This window comes from Doryrhamphus excisus, linkage group LG3 (assembly GCF_037039965.1).
Source record: "Doryrhamphus excisus strain RoL-2023G ecotype Guam linkage group LG3, RoL_Dexc_Guam_v1.1, whole genome shotgun sequence".
Lineage (NCBI taxonomy): Eukaryota > Metazoa > Chordata > Actinopteri > Syngnathiformes > Syngnathidae > Doryrhamphus > Doryrhamphus excisus.
The window spans coordinates 15,432,086-15,449,592 of record NC_136359.1 but is presented as its reverse complement, the minus strand read 5'-3'; the positions used below and the strand labels follow the sequence as shown (position 1 = coordinate 15,449,592).

General features: G+C 40.6%; 1 protein-coding gene across 1 annotated transcript in view; it reads right to left on the bottom strand.

The window, feature by feature from the left end:
- The window catches only part of LOC131127983 (single-stranded DNA-binding protein 2), a 48,567-nt gene extending 34,813 nt beyond the window's left edge, over window positions 1-13,754 (bottom strand). Inside the window, exon 1 of the mRNA XM_058070422.2 lies at window positions 13,466-13,754. Coding sequence (XP_057926405.1) covers window positions 13,466-13,521 — 56 coding nt within the window. The 5' untranslated portion in view covers window positions 13,522-13,754. The remainder of the gene's footprint in view (window positions 1-13,465) is intronic.
- Window positions 13,755-17,507: the final 3,753 nt, after the last annotated feature.

Sequence of the window (17,507 nt, the reverse complement as noted above, 5' to 3'; positions counted from 1 at the left end):
TATTGGTACTTTGATACATACACTACAGTCCAGACTCCACTTCAGCACTTCTATGTAGAGTAGCTGGATTCAGCATGCAGATGTAGTAAAATTTTTCTATACCGCTTAGGCTGGAGGTATGCTGGAGCCTATCCCAGCTGTCTTCAGGCCAGAGGCTTGGTACACCCTGGACTGGTCACCAGCTAATCACAGGGTACATACTATAGAAAACCATTCACACTCACGGACAATTTGGAGTTGCCGATTAAGCTAGCATATTTTTGGAATACTGAAGAAAACTGGAGAACCCGGAGAAAACCAACGGGGAGAACATGCAAACTCCACACAGAGATGCCAGAGCGGAGAATCGAATCCAGGTCTTCCCAATATCCTGACTGGCCCCATTTATCTTTATTTCACTTTAAAATGTGGTTGTTGTTGTTGTTGTCTACTCCTATAATCTCCACCCTGCACAGTGAACAAACTACTTATTTTAGGAACAACAATATTGTAACTAAAATCTTTGTAAAAGCAGATGAAATCTAATACTATGAACAAAACAGTGTGAGTCTTCTCATCTGTCAATGTAAGTCACGTTTGTTGTTGTGGTTAAATTTACACACCTTGTTTTTTCTTTTCTGAATATAACATTTTGGGAAAGCAAGCATTTATATTTTGACATTTTTGACAGGCGAATAAATAATAAAGTGCCTTCGCTTTCTAGCAGAACGTGAATCACGACTTGTGTTGACTCTTTAATGAGCAGGTAGAATTATCCTACATAGTACTCTGAATGACAAGATCAATTTCAACAAGCACTTGTAGTAAAGACTTCCCATTTATCTTCAATTGAGACAAATGCAACAGGAGTGAGTCTTTGTGACTGCTAAGACGGCTGATTGGTTTGTGGGCTCCGTTCTGCAGTTCTGGCAGGATGCGGAAAATCAGTGTGGCAGGAATTAAGACATGAGCAGACAACACAATGAGGAAGGACACCTCTAAGCAATCACCCTTGCACAATGAGGCTCACTGAAACAGTTGTTGTTCTGTCAGCAGCGGCGAGACTCTGCTGTCTCAGAGCGCAGACAACAATGCGTGGTGCTGAGATAACAGGAAATGCCAGCTTATCGTAGCGCAGGAGGAGCAGACAGAAATGGTGAGACAGTGCAATGAGTGAGAAAGCCACTAAATGTATTGATATTTACGACAATTCATGGGCTTTAACATTTTGGTGCAATAAAGGAAGAAAAAGCAAAGGGCCAAATTCAATACAAGCAGATGTGAATGTGTCATTTCTTGATTTTAGCTCTATTTCATTGATTTGTTTAGATTGAGTCACCTCTCAAGGGAAATTTGTTTAATTTCACACATGGAAGAACATAAATGATTTTTAGCAGTGATTTCCTTGTTCAAGTTTGTCTATACAACATTGCAGAAAATCTTAAATTCAACAAAGCCATGCAGTCAGATGAGTTAGCAATGAGCAATTATTCCTGCTATTATTATTACAATTCAAAAGGTAAGCATCAAAGGTATTTGATGATAGGAATTTGCTGTGTTTACGCATTTGGAAGTGGGCCCTGAAAGAAGTTTGGGATAGCTCAAAATGCTCGGTTTCAAAAGGCCTGGTAAAACTGCCCCTTTGGGATGTCACAGAGCGGCAGACTTCCTTATATGGTTCATAGTTAGGAAGTACTTTGGGCGTGTGACCAAAGGCGAGCCGTGGGTGGAATAAATTAAAACAGACCGTTTTGAGCGGAAGCAAAAATCAAAGGAAATACAGCTGGAATAGGTGCATATTCTGGAAAATCTAAAAAGTTTTCTGTGGGGGTTATTGTGTGTAGCTGCTCTATAGGAAATCACAGCAGCATTTTTGTTTTTTGGGGGGGATTTTTGTAACTTATTTCTGAAAGGACAATGGTGGTATAGAAAATGAAGAACATAAAGAATTCTCACACTGAAAGCGACAAGACTCCGGTGGTGTATTTGCAGATGATGGCTGTGTCATTACTGAGCAGAAGTGGTAGTTCTGTCAGGCAAGTGCTTCTCAAATAGTGTGGCAATCCACCCTGGATGGGTATGGTGAAGGGGGATGTGAGTGGCAGACAGGACTTTCAATATTAGTGCAGACCTGCCAACATGTATGAATATGTCGTACGCAGCATGCAATTTGACTCTTGAATACGCTTGTATGCTTCAAAGCGTTCACTTTTGTTGCATTCCGCTGGTTTCAGTTTTGAGTTTGGTCTGTATAGTACAGATATATAAATTGATTTATGAAGTTCTCAGTAATATTTAAAATGAGGAGGGGGGGCACAAAAACATTCCTTCACATTCCTACCTACCTATAGATTATATTATTATAGACCAAACATGCGTGTTTTTGGAATGTGGGAGAAAACCCAAACCCACGCAGGGGAGAACATGCAAACTCCACAAAGAGATGCCAGCAGGGGGAATTGGCTGTGTGGCCTGTGTGCTAACCACTTGTCCACCGTACATTTAATGCTGTTTGATTGTTCAACTTACGTTAGGAGCATAGAAACGGTCAATTGCTTGTACAATTAATATGTTTTATACAAATAATTATTATTATAATAATTATAATTATTAAATAATTATTATTTAATGTTCTCTTGTTAGAAGGCTGCACCTCAACTTCACCCTAACAGGAAATCTCACAGCCATCTGCATGTTGTTCATCTCCCACAATGCAACATGGTACAATCAGAAGCAAACCCAACAACGCCCGGGGGAGAAGAAGATGAATGTGAGGATTCCCCTACTCTAAATCTTTGGATTAAAATTACTTTCTTTAGAAACCTAATGAAGCTTCATTCTTTTGAACACCAAAACCATGAGATGAGACACAATAAATTTGGGGAAAAAAACAGATAAATGCAGTTTCAAGCAATCAACGGCAAGAATGGGATGCTATTAAAACCTATTGGATTTGAAAGTAAAAAAAAGCAATCAATAAATGTAATATAAAGTTGTTTTAATTAGCTGCAAATGTAACAGTGGAAATGAACGTAATGAAAAAGAAGACAGAGAAAATAACCTTTTCCATAATTGAAGAGCTCGCCAACAATACACACTGTACTGTTGAACAAGTGAACTAAAAGGTTGCAATGTGACCAATGTCTTCCATAATACTGAACCAGTCAGACAACCAACAAAATATGTTAGTCCTACTTCAGTTCTCTATGTAGGACATAGTTGTGATTTGTGATAGTTGTGTAATTAGTCAATTTTGGACCCATTTTAATCCGCAACGCTAGACAACATCATCTGACACGACCAAAACTATATGAACAATGGTACCAACACCAGTAGCAATTGCTCATTGACTACAAGGAAAGCTGGACTTACAATTTAATTTAATACATTTAATACATTGGTCAAATATGCATTGGATCAGGGTGGTTTGTGTGGTTCAAAGTGATTCTTGATGTTGACCATGGACCATGGGAGTGAGCGGAGTGACTATAGAGAATCTTGACTGATCTTTCAAGGCACATAGAATATTGTTTTGTAGGGCTGTATAAACATGGAACTTACCACTGTGCAGACGCCTCTGCACAGGACTATCCCCACAAATTTGGAAACATGCAATTGGCCAAAATGTCATGGAAAGATTAACAGTCAAGAATCAGGGCAATCTCGACTTGTCCAGATATATACCACTAAAACATCTTTCTTTTTCTATAAACCTTAGAAATAACATTAACTAGACCTTGACAACATGATGTGCTATGCTTTTTTACAATCTCATCAAGGATTTAATCGGGATTGGAGGACAGGCACCTCTGTGCAGTCAAGTGAGGACGATACAGCTGAAGAACTTTAAGTACACAAAGAAGATGGGGAATGTAGAATGGGTGTAGGAATACAAGTGGAGAAAATGCAGAGAGGACAGGAAAAAGGTACCATGTACTGTACGTTTTAAGGAGTTTCTAAGCCCAGCCGTCATGCATGCTTAACCTTGCGCTATCGTCAGTACGATGCTGCTTGCATACCAATGACTGAGGAATCAGCAGTAGTTGTCTGGCAGGGAGAGGCACAGCCGCACAGAAGACACACACTGGTACTAATTGGTGAAAGATGACATATATACAGTATATACTCACACAGTATACTCGGCTGGTACAGAGGGACATGACTAACAAGATAAATGTGTGAAAACAAACATCAGAAACTGCATCTTTGTCAGGTTATCATTCATTCATTCATTCACTCTCTACCACTCTAGTCAATCACAGGACATACGTCTAATGTACAACCATTCATGCTCACATTCACAACTCTATACAATTTACAGTCTTCAGGTAAGCTACCATGCATGTTTTCTCACTATGCTTGCAGGGACAGGCTGAGTCTTTGGACTCGGACTATAGTTGAGTTAAAAGTTTGACAACAAAAATATGTTGATTAATTTTGTCCTAAAAAATATGTGACTGTCCACAAAATAAGAGGAAAGTGTACATTTGTGTTTAATTGTATATACTGTATACATTTCAAATTATATGTACATTTATTGATGATCATAATTATCCATACATCCATTTTCTGTACTGCTTATCCTCACGAGGGTCGCGGGCATGCTGGAGCCTATCACAGCTGTCTTCGGGCAAGAGGCGGGGTAAACCCTGGAATGGTCACCAGTATCATAATTAGCTTTATTGTTTTATTTAGGGCTGCACGGCGGTCTAGTTGTTAGCGCGTCGACCTCACAGCTCGGAGACCAGGGTTCAATTCCACCCTCGGCCATCTCTGTGTGGAGTTTGCATGTTCTCCCTGTGCATGCGTGGGTTTTCTCCGGGTACTGCGGTTTCCTCCCACATTTCAAAAACATGCTAGGTTAATTGTCAACTCCAAATTGTCCATAGGTATGAATGTGAGTGTGAATGGTTGTTTGTCTATATGTGCCCTGTGATTGGCTGGCGACCAGTCCAGGATGTACCCCGCCTCTCACCCAAAGACAGCTGGGATAGGCTCCAGCACCCCCGCAACCCTTGTGAGGATAAGCGGTAGAAAATGAATGAATGAATGAATGTTTTATTTAATTTTTGTTTTATTTTGTTTTTTCCACCATACTGATTATTGCACAATAGCTGTATACTGTATTGATACCATATTTGTCAACCTTTTTCTATTGAAATACCCCCTGGAGTCCATCTGGAGTGATGATGTTTGAAACATTTGGAAATAAAAAGGACATATAAAATAACTTTAATTGTACGTAAAGAAATAATTAACTTCATCACAAAATGTGCAAAAAAATAATTATCAAATTAAAGTGTCCTCTTTTGTTGTTATTTGTAATTGTTATTTGATACAAACACAAAAACATGTATGAACTTCCTTGTTTTTTTATGGATTTATTTTTTACATTCTGTTACAATAAACATACCATAAAAGTTCTGCACTGAAAATATTGCTTTGGCATTTTGTCTAGGCATTCATACGCAATTTCAGAGGAAATTGGAATTTTCGTTTTCCATCAGACGAAATTAAGTCATGTGCCTAAAACACTCTGCCTGCAGACTAAAAGTGTTAGTGTGAGTGTTCTCTCCACATTTGTAGCTCAAGTTACAGTAAATGTTCTGAGGGCACGCACATCTCTGCCACGCTGCGGTTTAGAACTAAGCTGTGCACATTTTGTGTCTCCAGTATGCAACACAAAACTTCCAAACAAAACCACAAACGCTACCACTAACAACATAGCCATTACCAGATTTAAGCGGCAACAAAAGGGAGCATGACTGTCTCACCTACTGTGCAGTCTTCTTATTGGAAGATTGCAGGCATTCCTTTACAGTGCCAAATGACAATTAAATATATTAAAAAGAAGGTAAAGTGGAGGGAAGGGAGAAGTGTAATGGTGGAGTTCTAATTAAAACAGAAGCACTTGAGGACACCCACGAGTTCCCGAGGGACAAACATTGATAAATTCACTTAAACACCTTTTCAAAAGGTGTGACAAAAGGCTTTGAGGATGCTGGGGCCTCTTGTCCTTTTCTCCCTCCTCTTCTTCATCACATAGTATCTGATGCTGGTCCTTTGTTGCGTTGATCCTTTCCCAAGGACCCCCGGGGCTTACAGCACCCACCTACAGGTTCCTGTCCATTGACTGACACATCTGTCTGTCACAATTCGGCTTGTGTTCATCAGAAGCACACACAAACACAGCAGACACCTTCAATAGGAGGCTGCAACTTTGATAGTAATTCTGTTTCACAGTACGGACAGGCTTTCGGGATGCCGACAGATAAAAGACATGAAGCGTCTACAATGTAAGCTGTCATCACTTACGGCATTACTGTGGGTGGTCATGGTGCAAGAAGGCAAGAAGTACAGAAACTATACATTATCCATCCATTATCCGTATAGTTGGATAGATGGTTTATAAAAGAAAACTCTAATTTTCTCAAATCATTCTTGTTGATGATCACAGTTGTTTACAAGAGCTCAGTGAGAGCTACAGTATGTAATAATAATGACTGATTATTGTCATTCCTGTACATAGAGGCAGCATGGAGGACAGATGGAGATTGATTATGAGGGATGAAACATATGGGGAAAATGCTGTAAGCAGACAGCTCAGATGGGCTTATGAAGTAGCAAACACTGCTGTCATCCAACACACACATTAATACCGCTCTATCCCTCAAGGCCCGTCGCTTTAGGCGGATGGGTCAAGCAAACACAACAGACTGCACCATCAGATATCACCTTCTGAGCCCTGCTTGCAACTGTCACTTTCTCAACTACCAGATACTCTCGAAGCTATTCCACTTCAATATTTTGTATGGTTTGAAAAGAATGAAAAAAAAAAGTTTTGCTTTAAAATTTGCTAGCGGAAAAATACAGACAGTCCCTTCGTGGTTCGAACATCCCTCCCTTGCTCTATCATGTTTTTTTTTTTCAATATTAATTAATTAATGATTGCTGTTTTGTGGTTGACTATGGCCTATTATTCGTTAAAAAAAATACTGAAAAACAAGTAATTTCCTTTTTAGGAAACTTAAAATCAAATTACTCAAAACTAAGCATGATTATCTTTGTAAAGGCAGAATTGTTAAATAGACGTTATGTTACCACTAATTAGATTTGGATATTGATCTTCCACAGCAGTCCTCTGTTCTCAATGACCCTGAGAGTAAATGTAGTAAACAAACAAAACACTCCTACATCAGGTGGCAGCTTGTACAGACAAAAGGAGCTCAGTTGATACAGGCCAGTGTGAACATACATTGTGTGTGTGTGTGTGTGTGCTCTAATTTCATTGTAATGTGACTCACTCTGACAGCGCTGGAGTGGCAGCCTGAATTTCTTCTGTAAGATAAACACTCCCAGCATGCAATGCGTTGCTTCGGTCTGCGTTATGCTGCAATTGCAGCCTCCTGGCAGAATATGGAGGTGTCTCAGGTTCAGAAGTAGCCGCGTGTCTGCGTTTGTATGTGTGTGCAGAATGTTGATCCACAGCTCCACAAATGTCTCGGTCTCCACCAGATGAAAGGTAGCTTGACTGAACAACAATGACCTAACTATGACAATGATAACTACTTATGATTTATCATTTCATCATCATCATTTAGTTAAAACAATGAGTTTAAAAGTTATGGGGAGATGGGCACATGAATGTGCCTCCGGTTGTATGATGCATGGTTATAAATAAAAAGAGTCATACTAGTGCTGTATAATTCACTCAGAACCACTCAAACCTGCAACTACATACATATGTGAACTTTGTCCATCAGCTGTCAATGGCAGGAATTGTTGAACTTGTTAAACAACTGCAGTACACAGTTAGTGGTCATGTACTGTCACTCCAAATCCCAACCAAGTACAAGCCATAACACAGGTACAGCCTGCCAGACAGGAAGAGCCCAGATCTGCTGCTCTCCGAGAGCCATAAACACTGTTTAGTGAAGCAAACACATATTAAGACTTCACAACCTCATACATTGACACACTATGTTAATCTACACTTACATAAATTCAAGTATGTGTACCCCATAGGGCTAATTATTGGACCCCAATGGCCATGTATAGGCAAGTTCTGAGGGTACACGTATACCAAGTGTACAAAAGTACAAGACATTGTAAATGCAATGTTTTCTGACAATAAAATGAATGCTGTCCTTAGTACTAAACCTTTTCAGCCACTGTGTTGGCTGCACATGGTTCTGTGAAGAAAAGGCTACAAGTTGAATCACACAGACACTGTGGTGAAAGTCAGCCTGTGGTTGCTATAGCAGCCAATGAGAACTTGACAGCAGGTTACCTGTCAATTAAGCTGAAATATGGGAGTTCTATGTTTATGAAAGGCTAGATGGCCATGGCGCCACTTTGATGACCGTTATATGGGAGGGGCAAAATATTAGGAACACTTCTCAGTAACACCCTGTGCAGTTCTACATCAAATTACAACCTCCTAAACGAGCACTAAAATAAATCAACACCTCCCGCCAACAGTTCCAATAAAAAGTGAACATTATAGTCCTCATAAATGGAAGATTTATGGCCAGGTTTAATGATGTAGCTGATCAGGGCGACGTTCACGTCATCTGTTGCCTCCTTTGTTGTGGCTGAAATACTAAGCATTAACGACCATTTATCATTCAAATAAAGGTCACTTGAGGGCATTTGTAAGCAATTGTTTTAATAGCTGCTCATGTTTTGTTTCGACTGTAAAGTGTTTGTTTTATCTTCAAGAACAAAGAGATGTTTGGCATTCAAAACCATCTATTAAGATGACTATTAAGCACACTATTATGTTCAGAAAAAGAAAGTGTAGACCGGTCTGCTTATTTAAAATTCTCAGGCAGATTGTGTAGACTGTAAATTACTTTAAAGAGACTACTTATGTGCATCTGCAGCAAGGACACATGGGACAAATCAGATGAGCACTTGCATGGAGGTCAAATGCATTTAGATTTCACATGCATGTACAGTATGTGCAGCTGCACAGGTCCGTATCCTGAGGTCAACACTACATGCAATGAACTAATGATCCAGCAAATTCCATCACCCCAGCCCATTCCTCTCCTCTCTCTCGCTTGCTCTCTCATCTGTTGTCGCCCTCGCTCGCTCTTTGATGGCCCACTGTGCAGCAGAAATGAGAAACAACGGCTCAGCAGTAGCAGTCAGACCCGCTCTGCCTCTCTGATACACACCACTGATAAACAAGGCTGCTTGTTAAGAGCGAAATTAATCTCGCCCTTGCCTGCCTTTTGCCTTTTGCTGCGTTTCCATCTTGTCAGACAGTTCTTTACTTTGTCACAGCCTAGCAGCGCCACACAATATACCCTTCCCCCTTTCTTATTTATTTTGACGTGCAGATAACATCATGGTCTGCAATGACTTATTTAAATGTAACACCTATATGATTTTCATAGTACAAATTAGAAGCCAATCAATCGCATTGATCAGTGTGGAACACTCAAAAACTGTAATTCAGGTAGAGATGCATTCAGTATTATTCTTTTACAAATATAATTACGCTGATTAACACTGACACAAAGCTTTAAGCAAGCTGGGCAGCGCTAGGAACACGGTTGTTATTGTCTTGGATACAATGTTGTTTGCTAACTCTCTGAGTGGAGTATACAAGTTATATGCGGTGCGTACACTTGGAGTAAATTAATGTTTTGTATTTATTGAACAGGATGAGTATGTATGAGAGGGTTAATGTATGCAGCACTACATCCTCAACGTGATAGTCAACATGAGTTCTTGAGTAATGTGTAAGAATCCATCTTACTGCACAAATGTGACCTACATTGTGTCAATAAAAACAGCAGCAGATGAAACCTAATGCCTCAGTATGCAAGAAAGGTTTTTCTTCTTTTGCATAAAAGTATAAATCTCAAAGTTGATTTTACCAAGTAATACTGCCAAATCACCCGTCAGGCTTGTTCCAATTTGGTACAGATGCTTACCAAGCAGCATACAAAATACATTAAAAAAACAAATACATTTGGAAACTATAGATTATTAAAAATGTTTACCTGTAAATTCTGCATGAATTTGATCAGTACATCTCATGAAATCATGGAAATTGAATATTATGGAACATAAATATGAAAGTGCAAGAATTAGAAGCTCAAATCTCAACATAAAGAATGTTAATGATAACTGCTACAATGCAGTGTGTGACATTATTCGCATACACATAGTTCAATACATCAACTATTGAACTTGGTGCCATCTCCGGGTTCAGGATGAGAGCCTACATTCCTATGTTCTATGTTCCTACCCTCACTTATAGTCATGAGCTTTGTGTCTTGTCCAAAAGGACAAGACCGCTGGCACAAGCTGCTGAAACCCGTTTTCTCTGTGGAGTGACTGGGGTCTCCCTGAGAGATAAGGTGACAAGCACTTTCATACGGGAAAAACTTGGAGTAAAACCTCTGTTCTTCTGCATTGAGAGGAGCCAGATGCGGTGGCTTGAGCACCTGGGAAGTATGCCTCCCGGACGCTTCCCTGGGGAGGTATTCAGGGCACGTCTGACTAGTATGAGGCTTTGGGGAAGACACAGGACAGGTTGGAGAGACCATGTCTGTCAACTAGCCTGGGAGCGCCTTGGGATCCTCCTCGAGGAGCTGGACGAAGTAGGCAGGCAGAGGGCACACTCTGCAGTGATTGGTCACATTTCCAAGTACTTCCAGACTATTGCCGAACCCCACTTTCAGATTTTTCCAAATCGATGTCCAGTGAGGTTTCAAGTCAGTTATTTACATGACAATCTCTCAGAAGGAAGTTAAACAGACAGCTGCTAAGCCTGATGCAGTTGACATGTTGGTATTCATGGCACAAATTAATGACATGCTTGTGTCTTCTAAAAATGTTTACCTAAAAAAATACTACAGTATTTTTGAGTTACTGACATTTTAAAATGTCTCTTAAACCAGGCACTCCTTCATATTTAGTTTTTTTTTTTTTTGTTAGCTGAGGATTTCAGCATAGCTAAAAGTTAGTTATAAAAAGATTTACTGAATGCAGGCATAGTGTGTCCGGTGGGAGGATGCTGCTTCTGGCTTCAGGAACAGTTTATTTCACATTCATGTTCACAAAAACAGTCCTGTGTAAAATGCAGCTGACAGATGAAAATATATATTCTGGATATACACTGGTAATCACCAACTCCAACCACTTCTGCCTGAACTTGCCTCAAGTTTTCCTGGGAGCCATAGCTAACAACCGTAAAAAGAGCAAAGCAGAGCTGTGGGTAGGGCAGTCCGAGAACGTATCTGGCCTACAGAGCATGCCCATATAAGGAAGTGTGGCTCCCTCACAAACATCCAGTGTTAGAAAAAGCTCTCTGAACTTCCAAACTTATTTTACAGCTCACTTCCAGATGCACAAACCCCATTATCTGAAACTTTGGCATTGTTTAACATGAGAATACAACATTCGATCAACATTATAGGTCAGAAAAGTGGAAAAAGCACAATCGGTCCCCTTTAAACTGTTAAGGCTTAACCATGAAAGGGAACCCTCATTGTCTGGATAAGTTTCCGTTAGATACATTTACATTTTTAATATATTGAAAGATATCAAGATCTTGGGGTCCACCATGTTGCATTTCAATCAAGTGATTGCACTTAAAAGTTTAGCCTTGAGGAGCTAGCTGAGTCGACTACCAAGAAGTATCACTATAATACCACACTGTGCAGCGTTTGGTTGTGATTAACAGGCTAAAGAAACGAGGGAACTGACGTCAGGCTTCACAGCTTTCCCACTCATAAGGAGAGGAGAGAGCAGTGGGAGACTGCTTGTGGCCTTAAATAACTTCCAAAGAATTAGCAACTGTGTTCTTGACATTTTTTTTCTTGATGGATTTGACATATTTGATCAGTTGTGTAGAATTCCTCTGTGAGAGGCATTTTCAATTATTTGCCCCAACAACAATAATTATGTAATGGCTCTTTGAAAATGTCAGTCAATACTAAATATCTTTTTTGGTAAAGCTTGTCTCATCTTGTCTTATCATTTCTTTGGTGCTTCCATCTCAGCTGATTGCCACTATGTGGTATGTAAGACGAAAACCCGTATGGTGTTTTAACAACCACCTGGAAGGAAAACTCTTCTCCTGTTCAAATCAATTAGTCCTCCAAACAACTGACGACTTGATGGATGGAGATGTGGTGATGTCCAATAACCACAATACAAGTGGCACAAAAGAAGCAGGGAGCAGTCATTTGAGGCAGAAGTCAGATTGTCTTTTACATGCTCATATTCAATAAGTCAAATACAATACAGATCCCTCACATTTCAGCAATATAATTAGTAGAATTCTAATTCTAATCCAACATATACTGTGTCACTCTGAAACAGATCACTAACTTAGCATGATTCCCTGCCTTGTTTTCAATATGGTAACAAACCTGACGACACCTCAGAGATGACAAGTACCTTGCTGAAAAAGTTGAAGATGATGGAGTGGCATATTATGTCTCTAGACCATAATCCAGTTGAACACCTGTGGCAACCAACTCCATGATGTCAACATGGAGGAGTGGAAGAGGATTCCAATAACAACCTGTGCAGCTCTTCTGAATTATATGCCCAAAAGTATTTAGGCAGTACTAGACAACAATGGTGCTCACCCTAAATGCTGACATTCTAAATACAATCTGTTCACTATAAGGTGTACTCATTTGTGTTGCCAGCTACCAAGACATTACTGGATGTGTTGACTTATTTTCAGGCAGTACAGTGACTACTCTAAAATTTTACACAAAGAACGAAAGCATGAACACAGCACTAATCTATAAGGGAATAATTATAGTTTGTACCTTCCAAAGTGTACAGACAGAAGAGATGCCTTGCACATCATCATGCAAAGTATTCACAATGAACATTTTCTCATGGAAAAGTAACCACATGCAAAAAGCCAACTCAAACTCTACTTTAACCCTTTCCACTTAACTATTCAGTCATAACATATTTCTGTCAAACAAAAAACATGTATTTCCAAGCAATTTTCACTATTTAAAAGTCGTCTTCTCCTACCTTGAAAACATACAATTACAATTCAAGCATTTTCAAGAATTTCAAGCACCCATGGGAGCCGTGCATGCAGCAGTTGAATGCCCGCACTTCCTTCCCGGCTCCCTGTGCATCCAGACACAATGTCTAGTTTCACTTTCGCAAGTACAACTCGACTGTTAAGGTGCACATTTTAAACGGTTGTGCAAAAATACATCCAGAATTGATTTAAGTATGAGAAGTTGGACTCGACTACGGGATAGAATACAGTAGGTAAACAAACACGCTGAATTCGACCTCAATTTATCTAAAAGCTGTCCAAACTGTCTTTCTTTCCTAAAATAGAGCAAGCAGTCAACTTTCCAAGCCCGAGCAGAGAGCTCCATGCCGCGGCTCCGTGTGTGCCTGTGCTCGGCTGCTCACGCACGTTCCCTCCCCACCCCCCTCCTCCACCAGCAGTGGTTTCCTCCCCCATAAATAAACTTACTTTTCTCTGGCTTGGCTGTCGGACGGCACGTTGCTACTCTTGCCTTTGGCGTACATGCTTGCAGAGAGCTCCGATTGTCACGCACCTGTCAAATCATCACAACCTCCTTGGGCACAGCCCCGTCACCATGGCGACACGAGCAGCGTCCGCTCCCATTGGATGCCGCTTCTCGCAGGACCGCCCACGAGAAGTGGCAACTGCTGGTGAGTGACAACGCAGTCGCCACGCCCCTCCCGGTAAGCGCCGCCTCCTCTGCACTCCCTCTCCTGTCTGTCTCACCACTTTGCTTTCTATTTCTTAGCTCTGTCTGTCTGTCATTTCTTCCCTGATTGGAAAGGCTCTCCTGACACACACACACACACACACATACACACACGCAAACACACCCTCCTCTCTCAGTGCAAAGGGGAATTTGAAACCGTCCAACAACTGGCTTTGGCTGCTCCTTTTTACAATCACACCCACCACCTATACGCGCACACATACGCACACGCACACATTGGAGTGTGCATACCCTTTGAACACTTTGCACATATGGACTGCTCCTCACAGCTGTGTTTATTTACACACGTTGATGCAAACACATGTCAAGAAGAGCTTGTTGTACACACAGAAAACATGTTTGCACAGGTGAGAGAATGAATATGTGAGACGACAGTGTCAGATAAGTGAAGTGTTAGGGAGGCAGAGGTGTAAACAATCACCTGTTGGATAAACTATACAGTCTCTGTAGTAGAAATGCAATAAGACACGATTGACAACAGCTCAGTCACCCAACTAACGAGACGCGTTGATGCACAAGATTGGGTCCACGAGAATAAGGCAAGGCAAGATTTTAACATTAATTTAAAGAGAAGTACATATAATTCTTTCCCTTTTCTGTTCATTCTAGCAAGAGAAAACAAGTTAATATGAGCTGTATAACAACGGATGTCATGGGAAATACCCATTTAACGCTAAAGCCCTCACAATATTTTTATTTTAAATGCAGACAGTGTTACAAAACATCTATATTAACCAAGCTACAGCGATATTGTTTTTGTAGAAGTTAACATGCAAAAAATATTTATCACGACGCCTCGGTAGCCGATAGTGTCAGCTGTTTCTTCGATATTACCGTATTCATTACTTTATCATATACTTTATCATTCATAGTAGTTATGCCGCAGTTTACAATCTGACTAGTTTGTGACTGCCCTGTTCTCGCAAGGCAGATTTTCTCCAAACGAGATACTCTATGTCATCACATTTTCATCTCATGAGATCTCATGACACCCCTACCATATAACCTACTGTACATACCTAAGTAATTAAGTTGAGAACTGTCAATGATCAAAATCAAGGTGAGTCAACTTTGAGATTCCACACTCAGCCAACTAAACATCTGGACAGACTGAAGCAGTGGATACTGGTTCTAAAGCTAGATGCTCATTTGGAGTCAGCCTTTTTTTTTACATGAGGACTATGCTGAAGTCTAGTGCTGAAAGGTACAGCCATCCCATCAGTTGGCATCACAGTGAGAACGAACAGTGCAAAGGACTGTTTTATTATGGTCTTATTTTGTCTGTGAAATGTTTAGCACTGGTGTTACATGCTCACACTGAGAATGGTTTAGTGTTTCACTATTGCTGTATCTGCGGAGCGAGCACCCAGCAACATTATTCTCTGCCTGGGGTTGAGTAAAAGTAAAAAGTGCACGTCAGCGTCGTGTCTCACAAAGTATGTCAAGATTAGTGGTGGCAAACGCTATTCTGCTGTTGTTGACGGAAGCAGCGTTCATTGCTATGGGCTATGTGAAATCAATGTGCCCATGAAGGAAGTTCCGGTCATTTTTAAAATGACCAAAATACAGGCAAATATTGTAAGTGTTACATCTTGAAAGTGCCTGTTACTATCTCGCCACAGCATGCAATTATATTAAAAGGGACCTATTATGCTCATTTGTCAAACTTTTGTATTGAGTTGTGGACTCCCATAAAGCAGCTACACACAATCACCCACATAGAAAACGTTCTAGATTTTCCAGAATCTGTATCTATTCCAGCTGTATTTCCTTGGATCTGTACTTCCCACCAAAATGGTCTGTTTTAATTTATTCAGCCACAGCCCACCTTAGAACTCCACTTTCTAATATAGTGGATATAGGAGTTGATAATAAATGAATAAAGTCTTTGGAGAGCTAATTGAAAAGTATTTAGGAGCTACTGGTGGCTCATGAGCTACTGGCTGGAGACCCCTGACTCAGAGTGGTAACATAGGCACTACTGGTGCTCCTCCAATCTCACCTGCCCGAGTAGGAGCACTCATTGTCAGACACACTTTGTCAGAAGCACTGCTGGTGCCATGGAGCTCAGGAGTACCAGGACGTGATGGCACCACGTCAACATTGCCTATCCGAGGAGGAGCACTCATTGTCGCATAATGAAAAAAATATGAATAATAAAAAGCATATGTCCACTGTCTAATTTCCTGCACCAAGGCTAGATTTTGAGCAACACACATCAGGTGAGACTATTAGGGGACTTCTAAAATTAACATTTTTGGAAAAAGACCTTTAAAAATGTGATCTGTTGTGTGGAATTTGTTGTTGATTACTCATGTCTTGAAGCAATTAAAATACTTGGCTATAACTAGCAGATTCACTAATTTGCTATCTAATAAGCATGAGTTACAGCCATGAAAATAAAAACATCACAACTCCTTCAGGCAGCAATTTTCTGCTCAACAAACACTGGTATTGACACAGGAGTTCAGAACATCCAGAAATTAATGATACCTTTCCATAACAATGACTTAATCATTCATTTTCACAATAATCACACAAGGAAATTCAGTGAAATGCACATCCCTAGAAAAGAACTGCACTCCATCATATCAACCAGTTACTTCATGTTACAGTCCTCACAGGAAGTCATCTGTTATCAGGGTTTGCAGGAGGGAATAAGTGCTATGTCATGCCGCTGTCCATCCAAGCAGCTGACAGAGAAGAGGATACACTCCAGCAGTTGTCACAATATCGCATACACACTAAGACGGCACGAGGAAAGAGGTAGACCACAGCACAGTACAGTTCATTGTGAAAAACACTACAGGCTGTTATAAAACGGCTGATTCACCAAACACTAGGCTGTCTGGGAAGTGTGTGCGCAGGTGTGTCTGTGTGCGCAAAGTAAGGGCGCAGCACAGGGACAGCAGTGTTTATGATTATGCAATGCTCCTGCGATGTGACCCACTTGGAGTGGATGCTGCCTTGTTCTCTTCTGTTATCTCTCATACCCCCAAACTCCGATTTTTCTCATCTCTGCCACCACCCCCTGCTCTCCCCCCATCCCGGTGCCAAATTAACCCCTTCCCCCTGGAGACAATTACTGGTTCTATTTCAGACAATCAGAACTTTTAGTTTTGGGATGAGTTCCTCTGGATGGATCACCATGACAACCACTCACATGCAACAGCCATGTGTTTGAGAGGACGAGGAGGAAGACAAAAAAGAGGGGTGGGCGGTATAGGGAAAGAAGGGTGACAATCCGTCCATCCATTCATTTTCTATGCTGCTTATCCTCATTAGGGTCGTGGGTATGCTGGAGCCAATCCCAGCTGACTTCGGGCGAGAGGCCGATACAACCTGCACTGCTCCCTAGTCAATTGCAGGGCACAAATAAACAATCATTCACGCTCACATTCATACCTATGGGCAATTTAGAGAAGGGTGACAATGTGAGGGGTACACATGAATTTTAATTTCATTGTGTTATTTTAATGTTAAAAGTGGTCAGATTCTTTCCATACTTGCATGTGAAAACATTGGCTGTGCAGTTATTAACAATACAGTTTATCCCTAGAAAAAAAACCAAATTTGATTAAAAAAAAAAAAAAAACATTCAATGCCCCACAGTAAATATGTAAAGTATTTGCATGTGTGGTGACTAGGGATCCTCCGATACATTTCTGTAAAAAAATATGTGATCAGCATATGCCGATGCCTTATGCCTTTCAAAGCTGATCACAAAAACTGATCGACGACACAAACATGTCATGAATG